Source organism: Schistocerca americana, chromosome 2 (assembly GCF_021461395.2).
Source record: "Schistocerca americana isolate TAMUIC-IGC-003095 chromosome 2, iqSchAmer2.1, whole genome shotgun sequence".
NCBI lineage: Eukaryota > Metazoa > Arthropoda > Insecta > Orthoptera > Acrididae > Schistocerca > Schistocerca americana.
In genome coordinates, this window is record NC_060120.1 from 352,214,766 (window position 1) to 352,230,168 (window position 15,403).

At 40.7% G+C, this 15,403-nt stretch overlaps 1 protein-coding gene across 1 annotated transcript in view; it reads right to left on the reverse strand.

The window, feature by feature from the left end:
* LOC124594008 (ATP-binding cassette sub-family C member 4-like) overlaps window positions 1–15,403 on the reverse strand; it is a 181,029-nt gene that overhangs the window by 50,172 nt on the left and 115,454 nt on the right. The window contains exon 17 of the mRNA XM_047132360.1: window positions 1,488–1,594. Coding sequence (XP_046988316.1) covers window positions 1,488–1,594 — 107 coding nt within the window. The remainder of the gene's footprint in view (window positions 1–1,487; window positions 1,595–15,403) is intronic.

The following is a 15,403-nucleotide window of genomic DNA, read 5'->3' on the forward strand; positions in this document are numbered from 1 at the left end:
CTCTGAGACCTCTGCCAGGTAGCTGCCACATACCCCACTATGGTCATCCAGGATTGAGCAGCACCGCAAAATATCACTGAACACAATGTGATGTCATTCACAATTAGAGTCCATGCTCTCTAGCCACACAAAACACAGCCGTGTTTGTTGTGGCCTCAATGACAATCTACGCATGGGACTGTATTTCCTAGACATGCAATTGGTAGCCTCCGACCAATGGTGCAGGATGACACAGAAAGTACAAGGGGATGCGTTACCTGTTTTAGGATGGTAGTCGCAGATATGAAGGGGTCGTGAAGTACTTGGTGCACAATACAGCGATCCTATATTGTAGTTCTCAGGTGTGATTGGCTGGAACACTGATGACCAGCATGCCTGCCCTCGCATCCCCATCCCATCCATCATCAGGCCACTGTCCCATCCAAAAGCTCCACAGATCTGGGCACAGTGCGATTCACCCAGCTGGCCAAGTGGAGCCCCACAACAAGGCTCCTTCACACTCTCTCAGGCGCTGATAACGCTGTCTCAGACGGTTACGCGGAATCTCAGGTTCGTTCACAGTGATCTTTCAACATCTGACGCTCCTCACGCCTCTTATGTACCCTACCAGGCCTGGTAACAACACTAAACACGTACAGCGCAAGTGTACTCTGGTGTCCCTTCTACCCTTCACGGAGAACCCCAACTCTAATCATTGACATACATGCCGACGGTGTGTACGTATACGAAGTTTCTTCGACATCCGACCATGCCTTCTGGGTGCTTCACTTTTCGTATCAGGTAGTGTAGTATACTAGGTGCTGGAAGGAAAACACAGTGACAAAATAATGCAATTAGACAAAACTACAACACACATGACGCATTGTGCAGGATGGCTTTAGTAACTACGTAGAGAACAAAAGATTATCATAAAGTAGGAATCTACGAAGAACAGCTTCAAACCAGGCAAAAGAATTATGCTTTTATAATAAATAAAACTCGGGTAAATGTCTCTTAGATGTATGTTTCAGTCATAATCTTCGTTTATACGACAATGTTATCAAGTACGAGAGTTTAGAATCCTGTCTTCACAACAGCTAGGAATCACCGCAACCGCAATTTTTAATTTGCAGTCTAGGAGATCCTCGACGTCCTCTTAAACCCAGTGCCTCGAAATCGGGTTTAACATGTGGTGAGAGACGATTTTTCATTTTATCCAGGAGACTGAAATGAGTACCTCGCAGAAAATTCTAACAGGATCGGCGTCCTTAGCCAGTAGTATTCTTTTCACAGAAGTAGCAGCGAGCGTTCTGGAATTCTGCTTGAAACCAGCTGCTATCGTTCTCCATGAAAGGGTCGCCATGTAATGCAGCTCTACACACGCCATTGAGGAAATTACATATATATGTTCAGTAGTACCCGTCGACATCTTTCCTCGAATCTTTAGAAAATATGAAATATGTATTAGCATAGGCTGCACATAATCGGCTGTATAAGGAGGCACTCACCTGGTGGGAGTCGAATTCCTTTCTGACGATGTCCTGAATGCCTGATGCTCTAATTGTGGCCAACCCATTAAGTGTGTCGGAGAGGTGAGAGAACACGGGGCTCCTCCCTGAAACGTCACATCACACATGCAATGCGAGAAATGTTTTCGCATACGAATCGCTAACGCCAGACTGCTGATATATAGTTATTTCAAAATTTTTATACAGTAACCTATAGAGTAGTTAATGTCTGAATGCTAACAAACTGAATTTTTGCCACTGTCTCTTCGTTATCCTATCATCAGACGGCAAATGACTAGCATCCATAACAGACACTAGTGAGCAAGAAATCGAATTTTTAGCAATCACTGATCACGACATTGCTAGGCAATGCCAAATCGAGTTCTGATCACTCTTGCTATCTATGAAATGTGTTGCAACTGTTAGTGGCTTTGTGTGGTAGATGTGTATGGGACAGTGATTGAGAGTGGAATAAGTTTCAATTTAAATATATGCCACTGTTAGAGAGACACATTTCAATACAAATATCACATGCAGTGTAGCTGCTGATTCTATGTACACATCTGGGAGGACACAGGTTGTTAAATACTATGCAGCATGACAGGGACGTAATTCTAGAGTCAGTATACAGGAACGTTAAATTATTGTTAACATAATGAATAATATGTCGGTTGTCACGGGATAAGCAAAATGCCGATTCGTAATAAACTAATTTTTGTTGAACAAATCACAGTTTGTTTCATACTGAACCTTAAGGATGATACCTTTTTACCAAGAGTGGACGGCAGAATCCATTAATGAAACTACAGACTGTCATTGTTGTTTGTAAATGTATTTCTTCAACTTTTTAACTGTCCCATAGAAAGAAACAAGACACAAAGAAAATTTTGAAAGTTCCCTGCTAGTTTCGAGTTATATTTTTTGCTCATTATATTTTTCTTTCCGTAAGTCACGGCAATTATATTTGCAGTATTTTGTGTGATTATTCTATGGTCAGCTTCGATTGATCGAAATAAACTCTTTGCGCAATCTCTTTGAGTGTTGTAAGGCTACCGTTGTCGATACCATTACCAAGTAACCGATTACACACACCTCCTTCGGTTAAATACCATATCACTGGCCTTCATGAAGGATCATGTATGTAACGGTTCGCACCCAAAGGCGGGTAGTCATCCCATCAGATGGCAGTAACTTTTACGACGCAGTTCAGTCTCCGACGAGCGAACAATGACGACGGTCGAGGTGCGGCCACAGTGTCGGAACGGTTTATGCTAATTTGAGGAAAATTTGCGTAGTTAACATTTTGAAGAGTTAACGGAGGAAGTAATTCTGTAATTGTGGAAGAAGTTTTATAAGTGGAAGTGAGATCTCCAGATACTGCCAGTGTTACTCCAATAAATGCTACGTGGATGTTTCAGGAGTAGCGAAGTGACCGTTTATGTTATCGGGTCCTGGAAGAAGTTATATTGTGTATCAGTAAATCAGACTAACCTTTCAGAATGTACTTTTCAAGTTAAAATCTGACATTGTGGCTAGACGGCGTAAATGCTTGAACTTGCATGATTACGTGCCTTTTTTGTTCTCATAATTAACAAACTTTGTTTCCATGGAATAACTTTTACCATTTCACAAATGTCGTTAAATATAGATCGCTATAATCTTAGGTAAGCTGCGTTACATGGTAGAATTCAATAACTGTCTATGTATCTGGATTACTCAACATTACTCTCCTCATATTTTTCTGGCAGTCAAGTGAATCATTAAATCACGAAGAGGGCTATTTCATGTATCAGTGCTTGCATGTAAAAACAATAGTTTTCGGTACAGAAGTAACCGTAGACACTGAACAGACACAATGTTTCAGAAAAGAGAATTATGAGAACGGGAACTGTGCATTCGTGGAAAACGGTTTTCATCACATTTGTATTACGCCGCATAGGAGATTGCTTAATTGCTTAAACATCACATCGCGATGCATCGCGTCTGAGAAACTAATGGATACTATTATTGAACAAAGCGAAATCTATTCTTGCCAACATAACGAAATAAATTTTCTGCTAACAAAAGATGAACTAAAATCATTTATTGGTATACTGCTTCTGAGTGGTTATCATAAGCTTCCCCATGAGAATATGTACTGGGAACAGGCTCCTGATGTCAGTGTTCCTTTAGTCTTCAACTCCATGTCAAGAAATAGGTTTCAGGAAATAAAGAGATTCATTCATCTCAATGACAACTCCAAAGTAGACAGAAACGACAAGATGTACAAACTGAGGTTGTACTTTGAAATGCTGAAAAAGGAATTTGGTAAATTTGGCGTATTTCATTCAGAACTTTCAATTGATGAAATGATGGTACGTTATTATGGCAAACATTCAGCTAAAATGTTTTTGGGGGGAAAGCCTATCAAATTTCGATATAAAATTTGGTGTCTTACAAGTTCCAATGGCTTTCTTTATAATTTTTCGCCATACTGTGGCAAGACTGACAACAAACAGGGGCCTTTAGGTGCAAGGGTAATAAATGAACTAACCAGCATGATTCCAGAATCAGAGTATCGGAATTATAAGCTTTTCTTTGACAACTTTTTCACCAGTGTTGATACACTGATCACACTCGGAAAGAGTAAAATGAAAGCTACAGGAACAATAAGAGAGATCTGAACTAATGCATGTCCTTTGCTTGACTCGAAAAGAATGGCAAAAGAAAAGGAACGAAGATTCTATGACTACAAGTTTGACAAAGAGAACGAAGTTCTGGTTGTGAAATGGAGTGACAACAAACCAGTATGTGCAGCGACAAATTACATTACTATTACTCCTCTGAGTTCTACTAAAAGATACTCACGGGCAAAGAAAAAGGAAATATCTGTTACAATGCCACATCTCATTGAAGAATACAATGCCCATATGGGTTGCGTAGATCTACTGGACAAGCAGATATCACTTTATAGGACGAGGATAAGGTCAAAGAAATGTTGGCGGCCATTATTCACACAGATGATAGATATCTGTGTAGTAAACACATGGCGTGCATACCAAATTGCTAACTCTAATGAGAAGCTCTCACTTTTGGATGTCCGACGGAGAATAGTTATGTTTTTCCTATCAAAGAAAACAGGATCAGTACCAAAACGCAGAGGACCACAAGCATGCAAATTGATGGGAGGACGGGTGAGCACAGATGTACGACTAGATCTAGGAAATCATTTTAAAAAATGGTTTTGAGCACTATGGGACTTCACTTCTGAGGTCATCAGTCCCCTAGAACGTAGAACTACTTAAACCTAACTAAGGACATCACACGCATCCATGCCCGAGGCAGGATTCGAACCTGCGACCGTAGCGGTCGCGCGGTTCCAGACTGTAGCGCCTAGAACCGCTCGTCCAGGAAATCATTTCATTGTGCCAAGTAAACCACAGAAGAGGTGTGCTTACTGCAAGAAAAAAACAACAAAAATTTTTCACAGGTGCAATGTTGGTGTCCACGACAAGTGTTTCGCTTCGTTTCATACTGAATAGACATTCAATAATATTAAAACATTCTTTATTTTTTTATGTTGTTTATTACAATATTATGCATGGAGAATAAGGTTGTGAATTTGGATAGCGCATTTGGCCAATGTCCCAAAAATGGGACAGTCTGTAGTTTTTGTTCTAATAAACTGAAAATTTTCAAAACAACTTTTTATTCAGTTAATCACTCAATGTAAAGTATTTATGTATAAAAGTTTGCAAAAAATGATCCGATAGAGTTTGGCCCAGCAATGGGTTAAAATGGCTAGAGAAACAAGAGCGGCGCAAGGGCGACACCAGCTGCTGGGACAGACACCACAGTTTTACATGTGGCGGGCGGATGTATTAAATCTTTTTTTACCTCTGATGTATACAATAGGCACCAGGCTATCGAAAACTCGGAACATGCTTTCTCGTCACAGTGTTACTGCATTTCAGGGTGAAAAAGGTATACCTCACTTTACGCTGTGGAAATGGCTCTCTTGGAAGGCAAAACTGAGAATTTCGGCCGAGGGGCGGTGGAATTCCCCCACCGGCCACTGATGTTTAGTTTTGCTTCTTTTTTAGAGAATTACTAAACCAAATTTGAGGAAGCTGCGACTTTAGCAGTGTGCACAAACAGAAATGCTGATTCGCTTAAATACTATGACGTCAGAATGGCGGTAGGAGACGCTTCCCTGGCAAGCATAAAATGCAACGTCACGCGGGACCGAACATAATTTTTTCGATGTTGTAATACAGTTTCCCTGCGCTGTGCTCTATCCTGTAATTGGCAGAAGTGTGCTAGAAATGACTGCAAGAGATTGGGTTGGGTTGTTTGGGGAAAGAGACCAAACAGCGAAGTCATCGATCTCATCTGATTAGGGAAGGATGGGGAAGGAAATCGGCCGTGCCCTTTCAAAGGAATCATCCCAGCATTTGCCTGGAGCGATTTAGGGAAATCACGGAAAACCTAAATCAGGATGGCCGGACGCGGGATTGAACCGTCGTCCTCCTCCAGTGCGCTACCACTGCGCCACCTCGCTCGGTACAAGAGATTGGAAGCAAAGCTTTGTAATTTCCATTGCGAGATTCTGGCGTTCGGCTGACTGCTTTTTGAGATTAGCGGGCAACTCTGTGTCTGGCTGCCCCGGCAGTTGACACGAGGTACTTCCGCTCTGTAATTAGTAACAACCTTCAGTTGTTGCAGACTAAACTCTGGTCATAACTGCGAGATTTGACAGACTCCTGGTTATGATCACGGAAAGTGGAAAGGACTTTTCGTTTGCGGTACCATGCTAGCGGAGCTTTCGCTACAGGCGCGGAACTATTCAGGAGTTTCACTCGGGGTCATATGTTTTACCCCTGCGTTGGAATTTTTTCTTCACTTCGTTTTGAAGTCTGGGCAAGTCTAATGATAGGTTCTGCTCTTCCTTTGGATACATTCCATCGTCGTCTTTAACTTAAATTTGGATAGGATTTTTCGGAAAATTATTTCAGTGGAGGGCAGGTTTAGTCGTGATTCAAGCACCGCCAAACAAGTCTGTGAGCACAGATCCGACATGCAGAACGCACGCCGACCAGCGCCAGTCGCCGCGGACGCGACGCCGCAGTGCAGTAGGGAAGTCAGGTGGCAAGACTGAGACTTAAGCTTCCTGTTCAAGGGCTTTTCTTTTCTCTTTCATGCATGCACAGTACTTCGTTAACATCTGCACTGCACATTCATTTCTGTTCAGGAAGGACGTCTGTCTCATGAATTAGAAGTTTGAATCTGTTGGTTTTCATTTCCCCTCTTCATGTATCAAAACGCACGTCAACTAGCTCAATTAAATTCATTACTGTTCTTCTGATGGAGCTAAGGTTCATGTTTAATGTGATCAGCAGTTGTTGAAATCAAGTTCACTGTCCATTTTTATCTGGTGAAAATAAATGGTATTCATTGAACATAACATCTTTCTTTCAAGCAGTAACACCATTCATCCTTGAAATCTGTGTGTTATGAGTGTACAGTCACAGAAGTCCTAAATTTAAATGCATGTAAGTCAGATTCATTATTAAGAAGTACCAAATTCAATTCATATAAGTCAGATTCGTTAGTACAAATAGTTAGGCGCAGGAGTAATTTGTGCCAAATATCAAATCTTAAATTCAGTGTCACAGTTTCATATTCGTTCCTTTAGATACGGCCGGCCGATGTGACCGAGCGGTTCAAGGCGCTTCATTCTAGAACCACGTGACCGCTGTGGTCGCAGGTTCAAATCCTGCCTGAGGCATGGATGTGTGTGATGCCCTTAGGTTAGTCAGGTTTAAGTACTTCTAAGTTCTAGGGGACTCATGACCTCAGATGTTAAGCCCCATAGTGCTCAGAGCCGTTTGAACCTTTAGATGCCGTTTTTGAGATTGAGATAGGTGGCAGGAAGAGTACATGAAGAGCTTGGAAAAGCGCATTGATAATTTGCAGGGTAAAACTAAGCAAATGAGACTTACCGATGTCAGCGAATCCTCGGCAAACAATTGCATGCCTTGGTGAAGGACTGTTGCCGGAATGCACACGATTTGCGGACATAATGTACCAGCAAGTTCCGAACCCACAGGGCACAATGACGAGAGTAATCAGAGTGGCGACACGGTAACGGAAACGGCTGCAGGTTTCAATTTCAAACACTCCACTTTCGTACAGAAATTTCAGACTTATCAAGAAAGCGGAAATTTTATGTATCCCTAATTGGGGTGTTTCTAATCGGAGTACTTTTTTCAACAAATTGACCTCTGAAATTTAAAATATCCTTTATTTGTGGGTACTTGGAAGGAAACGTATCAGAAAATTATGCACGGCAGTGCTGCCAGAGGCAGATCGTATGAGGAGTACAAAAGAGGCGTTCTTGGATAGCTGCTGGTCGAAGGCTACGCAGGAGGGAATAAAACAAGAAACTGCGATGTGCAAAGGTTTCGAATCATTTGGTTACAAGTGCCACGTCAAATATTTTGATGCGATGGTTAAGAAAAATCTGTTCTCGGGTACATCTTGCAGCATTATCCGCTTGTGCTACGCGAAGCTACCCTTACGGTATCAACAACCGTTAACAGGAATGTGCGGTAGTGACACAGAAGAATTCAAATTCTTGTTACGGGAATCAGAATTTTCATTTGAAGAAAACAGTGCGAAGGAACGTGGCAGAGGACAATGACAGAGCAATAACAGTAAAAAGCAGTTTGGCGGATCGTAACGTCATAATAACAATGGCAATGGCAGATATAAAAATAGAACTTTGGGAGGAGAAAATTATAGACGGCAGCCGTATTACAGGAACAATAGAAACCATTATCAAAATCTTCGACATGGCTGTGAATCAGCAACTATAAAATCTGTAGAGTTTGAAAAAATTAGCCAACCAGTTGCAAAACGAACATTCACTAGCGCTTGACCTAGATCTCGATATTTCCAAAAATATCTTCTTCAGAAGGACTGGGTTCTGAATATGTTTATAATCGGTTACAAAAATTATTTTACAAACGTAACAAAATAACAGAAAAATATTTTTGAGGTGCGCATACTCACTTGTTACATCACCTGATGGTATGTTCATTATCTGAAGTCGAGTGGCTCTTATATATAAAATTGATATAAAAACCAGAAATATCACATGACATGGCTTGAGGACAGAAGCCAGATTACTTTCAGCGTGCGTCAGAATACCAGTAATCTCTACCAGTAAATCTATTGCATTTTAGTAGCCTTGCAGACGAAATTTCATTCTTGGTTTAATGTAAAATGCTGTTATTTAACACAAACAAGGCGTAGTTCTTATGCGCCCAGTACTTTCCAGTTTTCCGTATCGCTTAAGCTTCCGTAGTGTGAGGCGGAAGTTTTTCTTTTTACTGACGTTGTTTTAGCTCTATTTGCCTTTCTTTAAATAGAATTCTAGTTTCTGCACTTCTGCACGCTGAATTCATGTGTATAGTGTTACTCTGTCAGCAAATACATTAGAATCTTATGCGTAATGTTTACCAGCAAATTTATTGCATTTTTAGTAGCCTTGTAGAGGAAATTTCATTCTTATATTAATGTATAATGCTGTTATTTATTTTTTTAGCTCGTATCTGCTCTTTTTTCCCCATGCTTTGGTAAGAGTAGTCTTTTGTAAGTAGAACTCTAGCTTCTTCACGCTGAATTTATGTAGGCCTACAGTATTACTCTGTCAGCAACTGTACTAGAAATTTTACACGTAATGCATACCAGTAAATTTACTCCATTTTTAGAGTGCTTTGTAGAGGAAATTTCATTGTTACTTTAATGTAAAATGCTTTTATTTAACACAAACAAGGCGTGGTTCATAAGTGCATGTACTGAGGGCCCTCTGCAGCCCAATTTTTCCTGGTCGGTTGATCCAATATATTCGAACTGTTGGCCTTTGTCTCTGGCATAGTGCATACTTAAAGGTATGCAAATATTTTATCCTTTGACTTCTGTTTTAATTTTATGTTGACAAGAACCTTTACCGGTGGGCAAATATATTTGTGCATTTATTCTGATGTACGCTGAATGCAATCTGACTGATGTCTTAAGCCATGACATGTGATGTTTCTGGTTTTTATATCAAATTTATATATGACAAGAGCCACTCAGCTTCAGTTAATTTGATTTACGACCATGTGAAGTAACAATTTAGGAAGCTTACCTCAAAAAATATTTTTATATTATTAATTTTTTGTTATGATTGTAAAAATAATTTTTGTAACCAGTTATACAGGCTTTTAGGGCCCACTCCTTCTGAAAAAGATATTTTTAGAAATGTCGATACATAGGTCAAGCGCTAATAAACATTTGTTTTGCTGCTGGTGGCTGATTTTATGAACCTCTTCAGAAACTATCATCACGACGACAGGCATAACTGGGAACCCAAATCAAATAAACAAAGACAATGGAATCAGTCACTTAACGGAAATGAGCAAAGAGCGGAGAACTCTTGGCGAGACAGGAGAAGGGATCGCCAACCAGCACAAGATAGTGAATTTGGGCCACCGCAGCCGAAATTATAAGACTTAAATCCTGATCCTCCTCAGAAATAATAAATAAGCAACGGACGCAAGAACTGTTCCTTAAACCCCCGCAAAAATTTCTCGAGTTATGCCAAAAGGACAGACGAAGATAATGAATTTTGTAGGCATTAAGAACCGTGCGTCACATTAGCCACATTAAACATTTTCTGGAATAATGGAAACTGACGAAAGATGCATAATTAGTAATTAAAAAAGGAATTAGTATGCGTAGTATGTAACATGTTTTTCTTAACTTGTGTTATTTTATATTCTTTTTTGTGTGTGTTCACGTAAATTATTTTGTGTCTGTGGGTAATGATAAGGACTCAGAACAGCAACTAAGCGTATGTAAATGTACTTATTTGTGTTTTCATTTTTGTAACAAACAGTTGTATATGAGAGGGAGGGAGAAGTTTTGTATTGTGGGAATGAAGGTAGCAGTGAGGTCTGTTGTGTTGGTTAATGTGTAATTTTGCGTCTAAGCGTACGCTAATTATTAAATTATGTTAAATGATCGGATGAACGAACTCTTTGTGTGGAATCGAAACATCTTGCCAGAACATTCACTTGGAATTTCAGATTTGAGCAATAGTTGAATTTGTGTCTAAGAAACCATAGGGGAAGCATAGAATGTACGTTTTTGTAAGTCCATGTGCCAATGGTCATATTTTATACGTGTTGCGGCTGCACACCAATTGGTCTGTACCGTGTGCCCTGTGTAACGTATGGGGATTTGCGTCTTTGATCGCCAGATGCTGATTTTTTGAGGATTTAGTATTTTTGATCGCCGACAGTGCGACGTGTATGTGGTTATGGAGCAGTTGTGATGGATAGAAGCTTGTATGAGATGTGAAAGGAGGACAGTTGATGTATAGGAGCACAGTTATGCGTGGGAAGACGTGAAATGCTGGAGAATCACTCGACATAGAATGACTATGTCAATAGTGTGACGATGTTTCATGGAAGATATTGTTCTAGCTGTGAACTGTTACAGAAATGCAAATGTATCCTTTTCATGGTGCCGTAGGCAAGGGAAACATTATGAGAAGAAGACATAAAGGAATGCACGCAAATACGTATGTAACAAAAAGAAAATGAAGCTTAGGTCACTAAATTACAATTAGCTCCAGCCTATGAGTATGTCACAATAAATTAGTGATAATTCAGATTTGTGTGGTATTCTCCATTATTATTTTAATTTCAAGAAAGATATGTGTTTTCTACATTTAACGATGCATTGGTTGTATGTTTAACGTATTGCAGAAGAATGACTGTGGAAGAGAAGTATTTCACCCAAGGTATATGATACAAGAGATGTTGTAACTGAACGAAGGTACTTCGAGATGAGAGAAGAGAAAAGGACAAAATCATGTGGATTTGCTTCTGTGAGAAAAATACAAACTGTAACAATTCAAAAATTTATTAGAATACCGGTGGCAGAAGTAGATGGCATGTAGATAATAGTACACTCTACCTATATAACGACCCTCAATCGCTGCCCACCCGACTAATGAAACCAAAAAAACATAAAATTTATGGTATAATGATAAACCTAACATAAATTTAGTATGTATCATAAATGTTGATTTAAAGATGACATTGCAAGCACAAGCTGTGCACTTAAAGTAAACACATTAATTAACCCTTCATATTTATATTACCTAATATAAATTGTTCATATGCCTTTGTTTATAATGATAAAACCCGGGACAAGTGACCTCAGATTTGCAAAAAAAAGTTAATATTTGAGACTTTTTGAATTTTTTGTGTCATGGTTTTGTTTTATGTTCCTTGTTCATAATGAAAAAACCTGGGCCAAGTGGTTCCAGATTTGTAAAGTTAGGATATTTCAGAATGTTCGTATTAGTTATGTCACATTCACAAGGTATTTCTACTCTTGTACTATGTTGTACAATTTACAAGTAAGAGAATTCTTGTCCGTCTGTGCAGAGATACTGAGCACGACGGAGCTCACAAACGAGCGATACAGGTGACGGTTCTTCCGTCTTGTGACGGGCGAACGGAGGAAGGGATAACGTCTAAAGGCGAGCCTCAGCTAGCACAAATCTTGTTGTCCTCTGGGCCTCCCCTCACAACGCAGCAGGCACTTAGCAGACCGCTGGTCACCCACTGAAAAGCTTAGCCGCAGAACCAGTGAAGAGTCAGCCTCCCTAGGCTACGTCGCCGCATACGGATTACTGCAGCTCCCTGCAACCCAACTCAATGGACGCTGTCACACAGGTTTGTAAGCAAGGCGAACTGCACGACCTGTTTTACATTTCCTCGCATAAACGCGAAGAAGAGGTCCATAATGAAAAGTTGAACTCGTCAAACACTTCTGAGACAAAAGGTAGCGCAGCCTGAGCAGTCAGATTAAGAGGAATACATCTACATCTACATCTATACTCCGCGAGCCACCTTACGGTGTGTGGCGGAGGGTACTTATTGTACCACTATCTGATCCCCCCTTCCCTGTTCCATTCACGAATTGTGCGTGGGAAGAACGACTGCTTGTAAGTCTCCGTATTTGCTCTAATTTCTCGGATCTTTTCGTTGTGATCATTACGCGAGATATATGTGGGCGGTAGTAATATGTTGCCCATCTCTTCCCGGAATGTGCTCTCTCGTAATTTCGATAATAAACCTCTCCGTATTGCGTAACGCCTTTCTTGAAGTGTCCGCCACTGGAGCTTGTTCAGCATCTCCGTAACGCTCTCGCGCTGACTAAATGTCCCCATGACGAATCGCGCTGCTTTTCGCTGGATCATGTCTATCTCTTCTATTAATCCAACCTGGTAAGAGTCCCATACTGATGAGCAATACTCAAGAATCGGACGAACAAGCGTTTTGTAAGCTACTTCTTTCGTCGATGAGTCACAGTTTCTTAGAATTCTTCCTATGAATCTCAACCTGGCGCCTGCTTTTCCCACTATTTGTTTTATGTGATCATTCCACTTCAGATCGCTCCGGATAGTAACTCCTAAGTATTTTACGGTCGTTACCGCTTCCAATGATTTACCACCTATGGCATAATCGTACTGGAATGGATTTCTGCCCCTATGTATGCGCATTATATTACATTTATCTACGTTTAGGGAAAGCTGCCAGCTGTCGCACCATGCATTAATCTTCTGCAGGTCCTCCTGGAGTACGTACGAGTCTTCTGATGTTGCTACTTTCTTGTAGACAACCGTGTCATCTGCAAATAGCCTCACGGAGCTACCGATGTTGTCAACTAAGTCATTTATGTATATTGTAAACAATAAAGGTCCTATCACGCTTCCCTGCGGTACTCCCGAAATTACCTCTACATCTGCAGATTTTGAACCGTTAAGAATGACATGTTGTGTTCTTTCTTCTAGGAAATCCTGAATCCAACCACAAACCTGGTCCGATATTCCGTAAGCTCGTATTTTTTTCACCAAACGTAAGTGCGGAAGCGTATCAAATGCCTTCCTGAAGTCCAGGAATACGGCATCAATCTGCTCGCCAGTGTCTACGGCACTGTGAATTTCTTGGGCAAATAGGGCGAGCTGAGTTTCACATGATCTCTGTTTGCGGAATCCATGTTGGTTATGATGAAGGAGATTTGTATTATCTAAGAACGTCATAATACGAGAACACAAAACATGTTCCATTATTCTACAACAGATTGACGTAAGCGAAATAGGCCTATAATTATTCGCATCTGATTTATGACCCTTCTTGAAAATGGGAACGTCCTGCGCTTTTTTCCAGTCGCTAGGTACTTTACGTTCTTCCAGCGATCTACGATAAATTGCTGATAGAAAGGGGGCAAGTTCTTTAGCATAATCACTGTAGAATCTTAAGGGTATCTCGTCTGGTCCGGATGCTTTTCCGCTACTAAGTGATATCAGTTGTTTTTCAATTCCGATATCGTTTATTTCAATATTTTCCATTTTGGCGTCCGTGCGACGGCTGAAGTCAGGGACCGTGTTACGATTTTCCGCAGTGAAACAGTTTCGGAACACTGAATTCAGTATTTCTGCCTTTCTTCGGTCGTCCTCTGTTTCGGTGCCATCGTGGTCAACGAGTGACTGAATAGGGGATTTAGATCCGCTTACCGATTTTACATATGACCAAAACTTTTTAGGGTTCTTGTTTAGATTGTTTGCCAATGTTTTATGTTCGAATTCGTTGAATGCTTCTCTCATTGCTCTCTTTACGCTCTTTTTCGCTTCGTTCAGCTTTTCCTTATCAGCTATGATTCGAGTACTCTTAAACCTATGATGAAGCTTTCTTTGTTTCCGTAGTACCTTTCGTACATGATTGTTATACCACGGTGGATCTTTCCCCTCGCTTTGGACCTTAGTCGGTACGAACTTATCTAAGGCGTACTGGACGATGTTTCTGAATTTTTTCCATTTTTGTTCCACATCCTCTTCCTCAGAAATGAACGTTTGATGGTGGTCACTCAGATATTCTGCGATTTGTGCCCTATCACTCTTGTTAAGCAAATATATTTTCCTTCCTTTCTTGGCATTTCTTATTACACTTGTAGTCATTGATGCAACCACTGACTTATGATCACTGATACCCTCTTCTACATTCACGGAGTCGAAAAGTTCCGGTCTATTTGTTGCTATGAGGTCTAAAACGTTAGCTTCACGAGTTGGTTCTCTAACTATCTGCTCGAAGTAATTCTCGGACAAGGCAGTCAGGATAATGTCACAAGAGTCTCTGTCCCTGGCTCCAGTTCTGATTGTGTGACTATCCCATTCTATACCTGGTAGATTGAAGTCTCCCCCTATTACAATAGTATGATCACGAAACTTCTTCACGACGTTCTGCAGGTTCTCTCTGAGGCGCTCAACTACTACGGTTGCTGATGCAGGTAGTCTATAGAAGCATCCGACTATCATATCTGACCCACCTTTGATACTTAACTTAACCCAGATTATTTCACATTCGCATTCGCTAATAACTTCACTGGATATTATTGAATTCTTTACTGCTATAAATACTCCTCCACCATTGGCGTTTATCCTATCCTTGCGGTATATATTCCATTCTGTGTCTAGGATTTCGTTACTGTTCACTTCCGGTTTTAACCAACTTTCCGTTCCTAATACTATATGCGCACTATTTCCTTTAATAAGAGATACTAATTCAGGAACCTTGCCCTGGATACTCCTGCAGTTTACCAATATTACGTTTACTTTTCCTGTTTTTGGTCTCTGAGGACGGACGTTCTTTATCAACGATGATAATGTCCTCTCTGGTAAGCCGTCAGGTATTTTATCGTTTCGCCCAAGGGGGGGTCCCTCTAACCTAAAAAACCCCCGTGTGCACGCCACACGTACTCTGCTACCCTAGTAGCTGCTTCCGGTGTGTAGTGCACGCCTGACCTGTCTAGGGGGG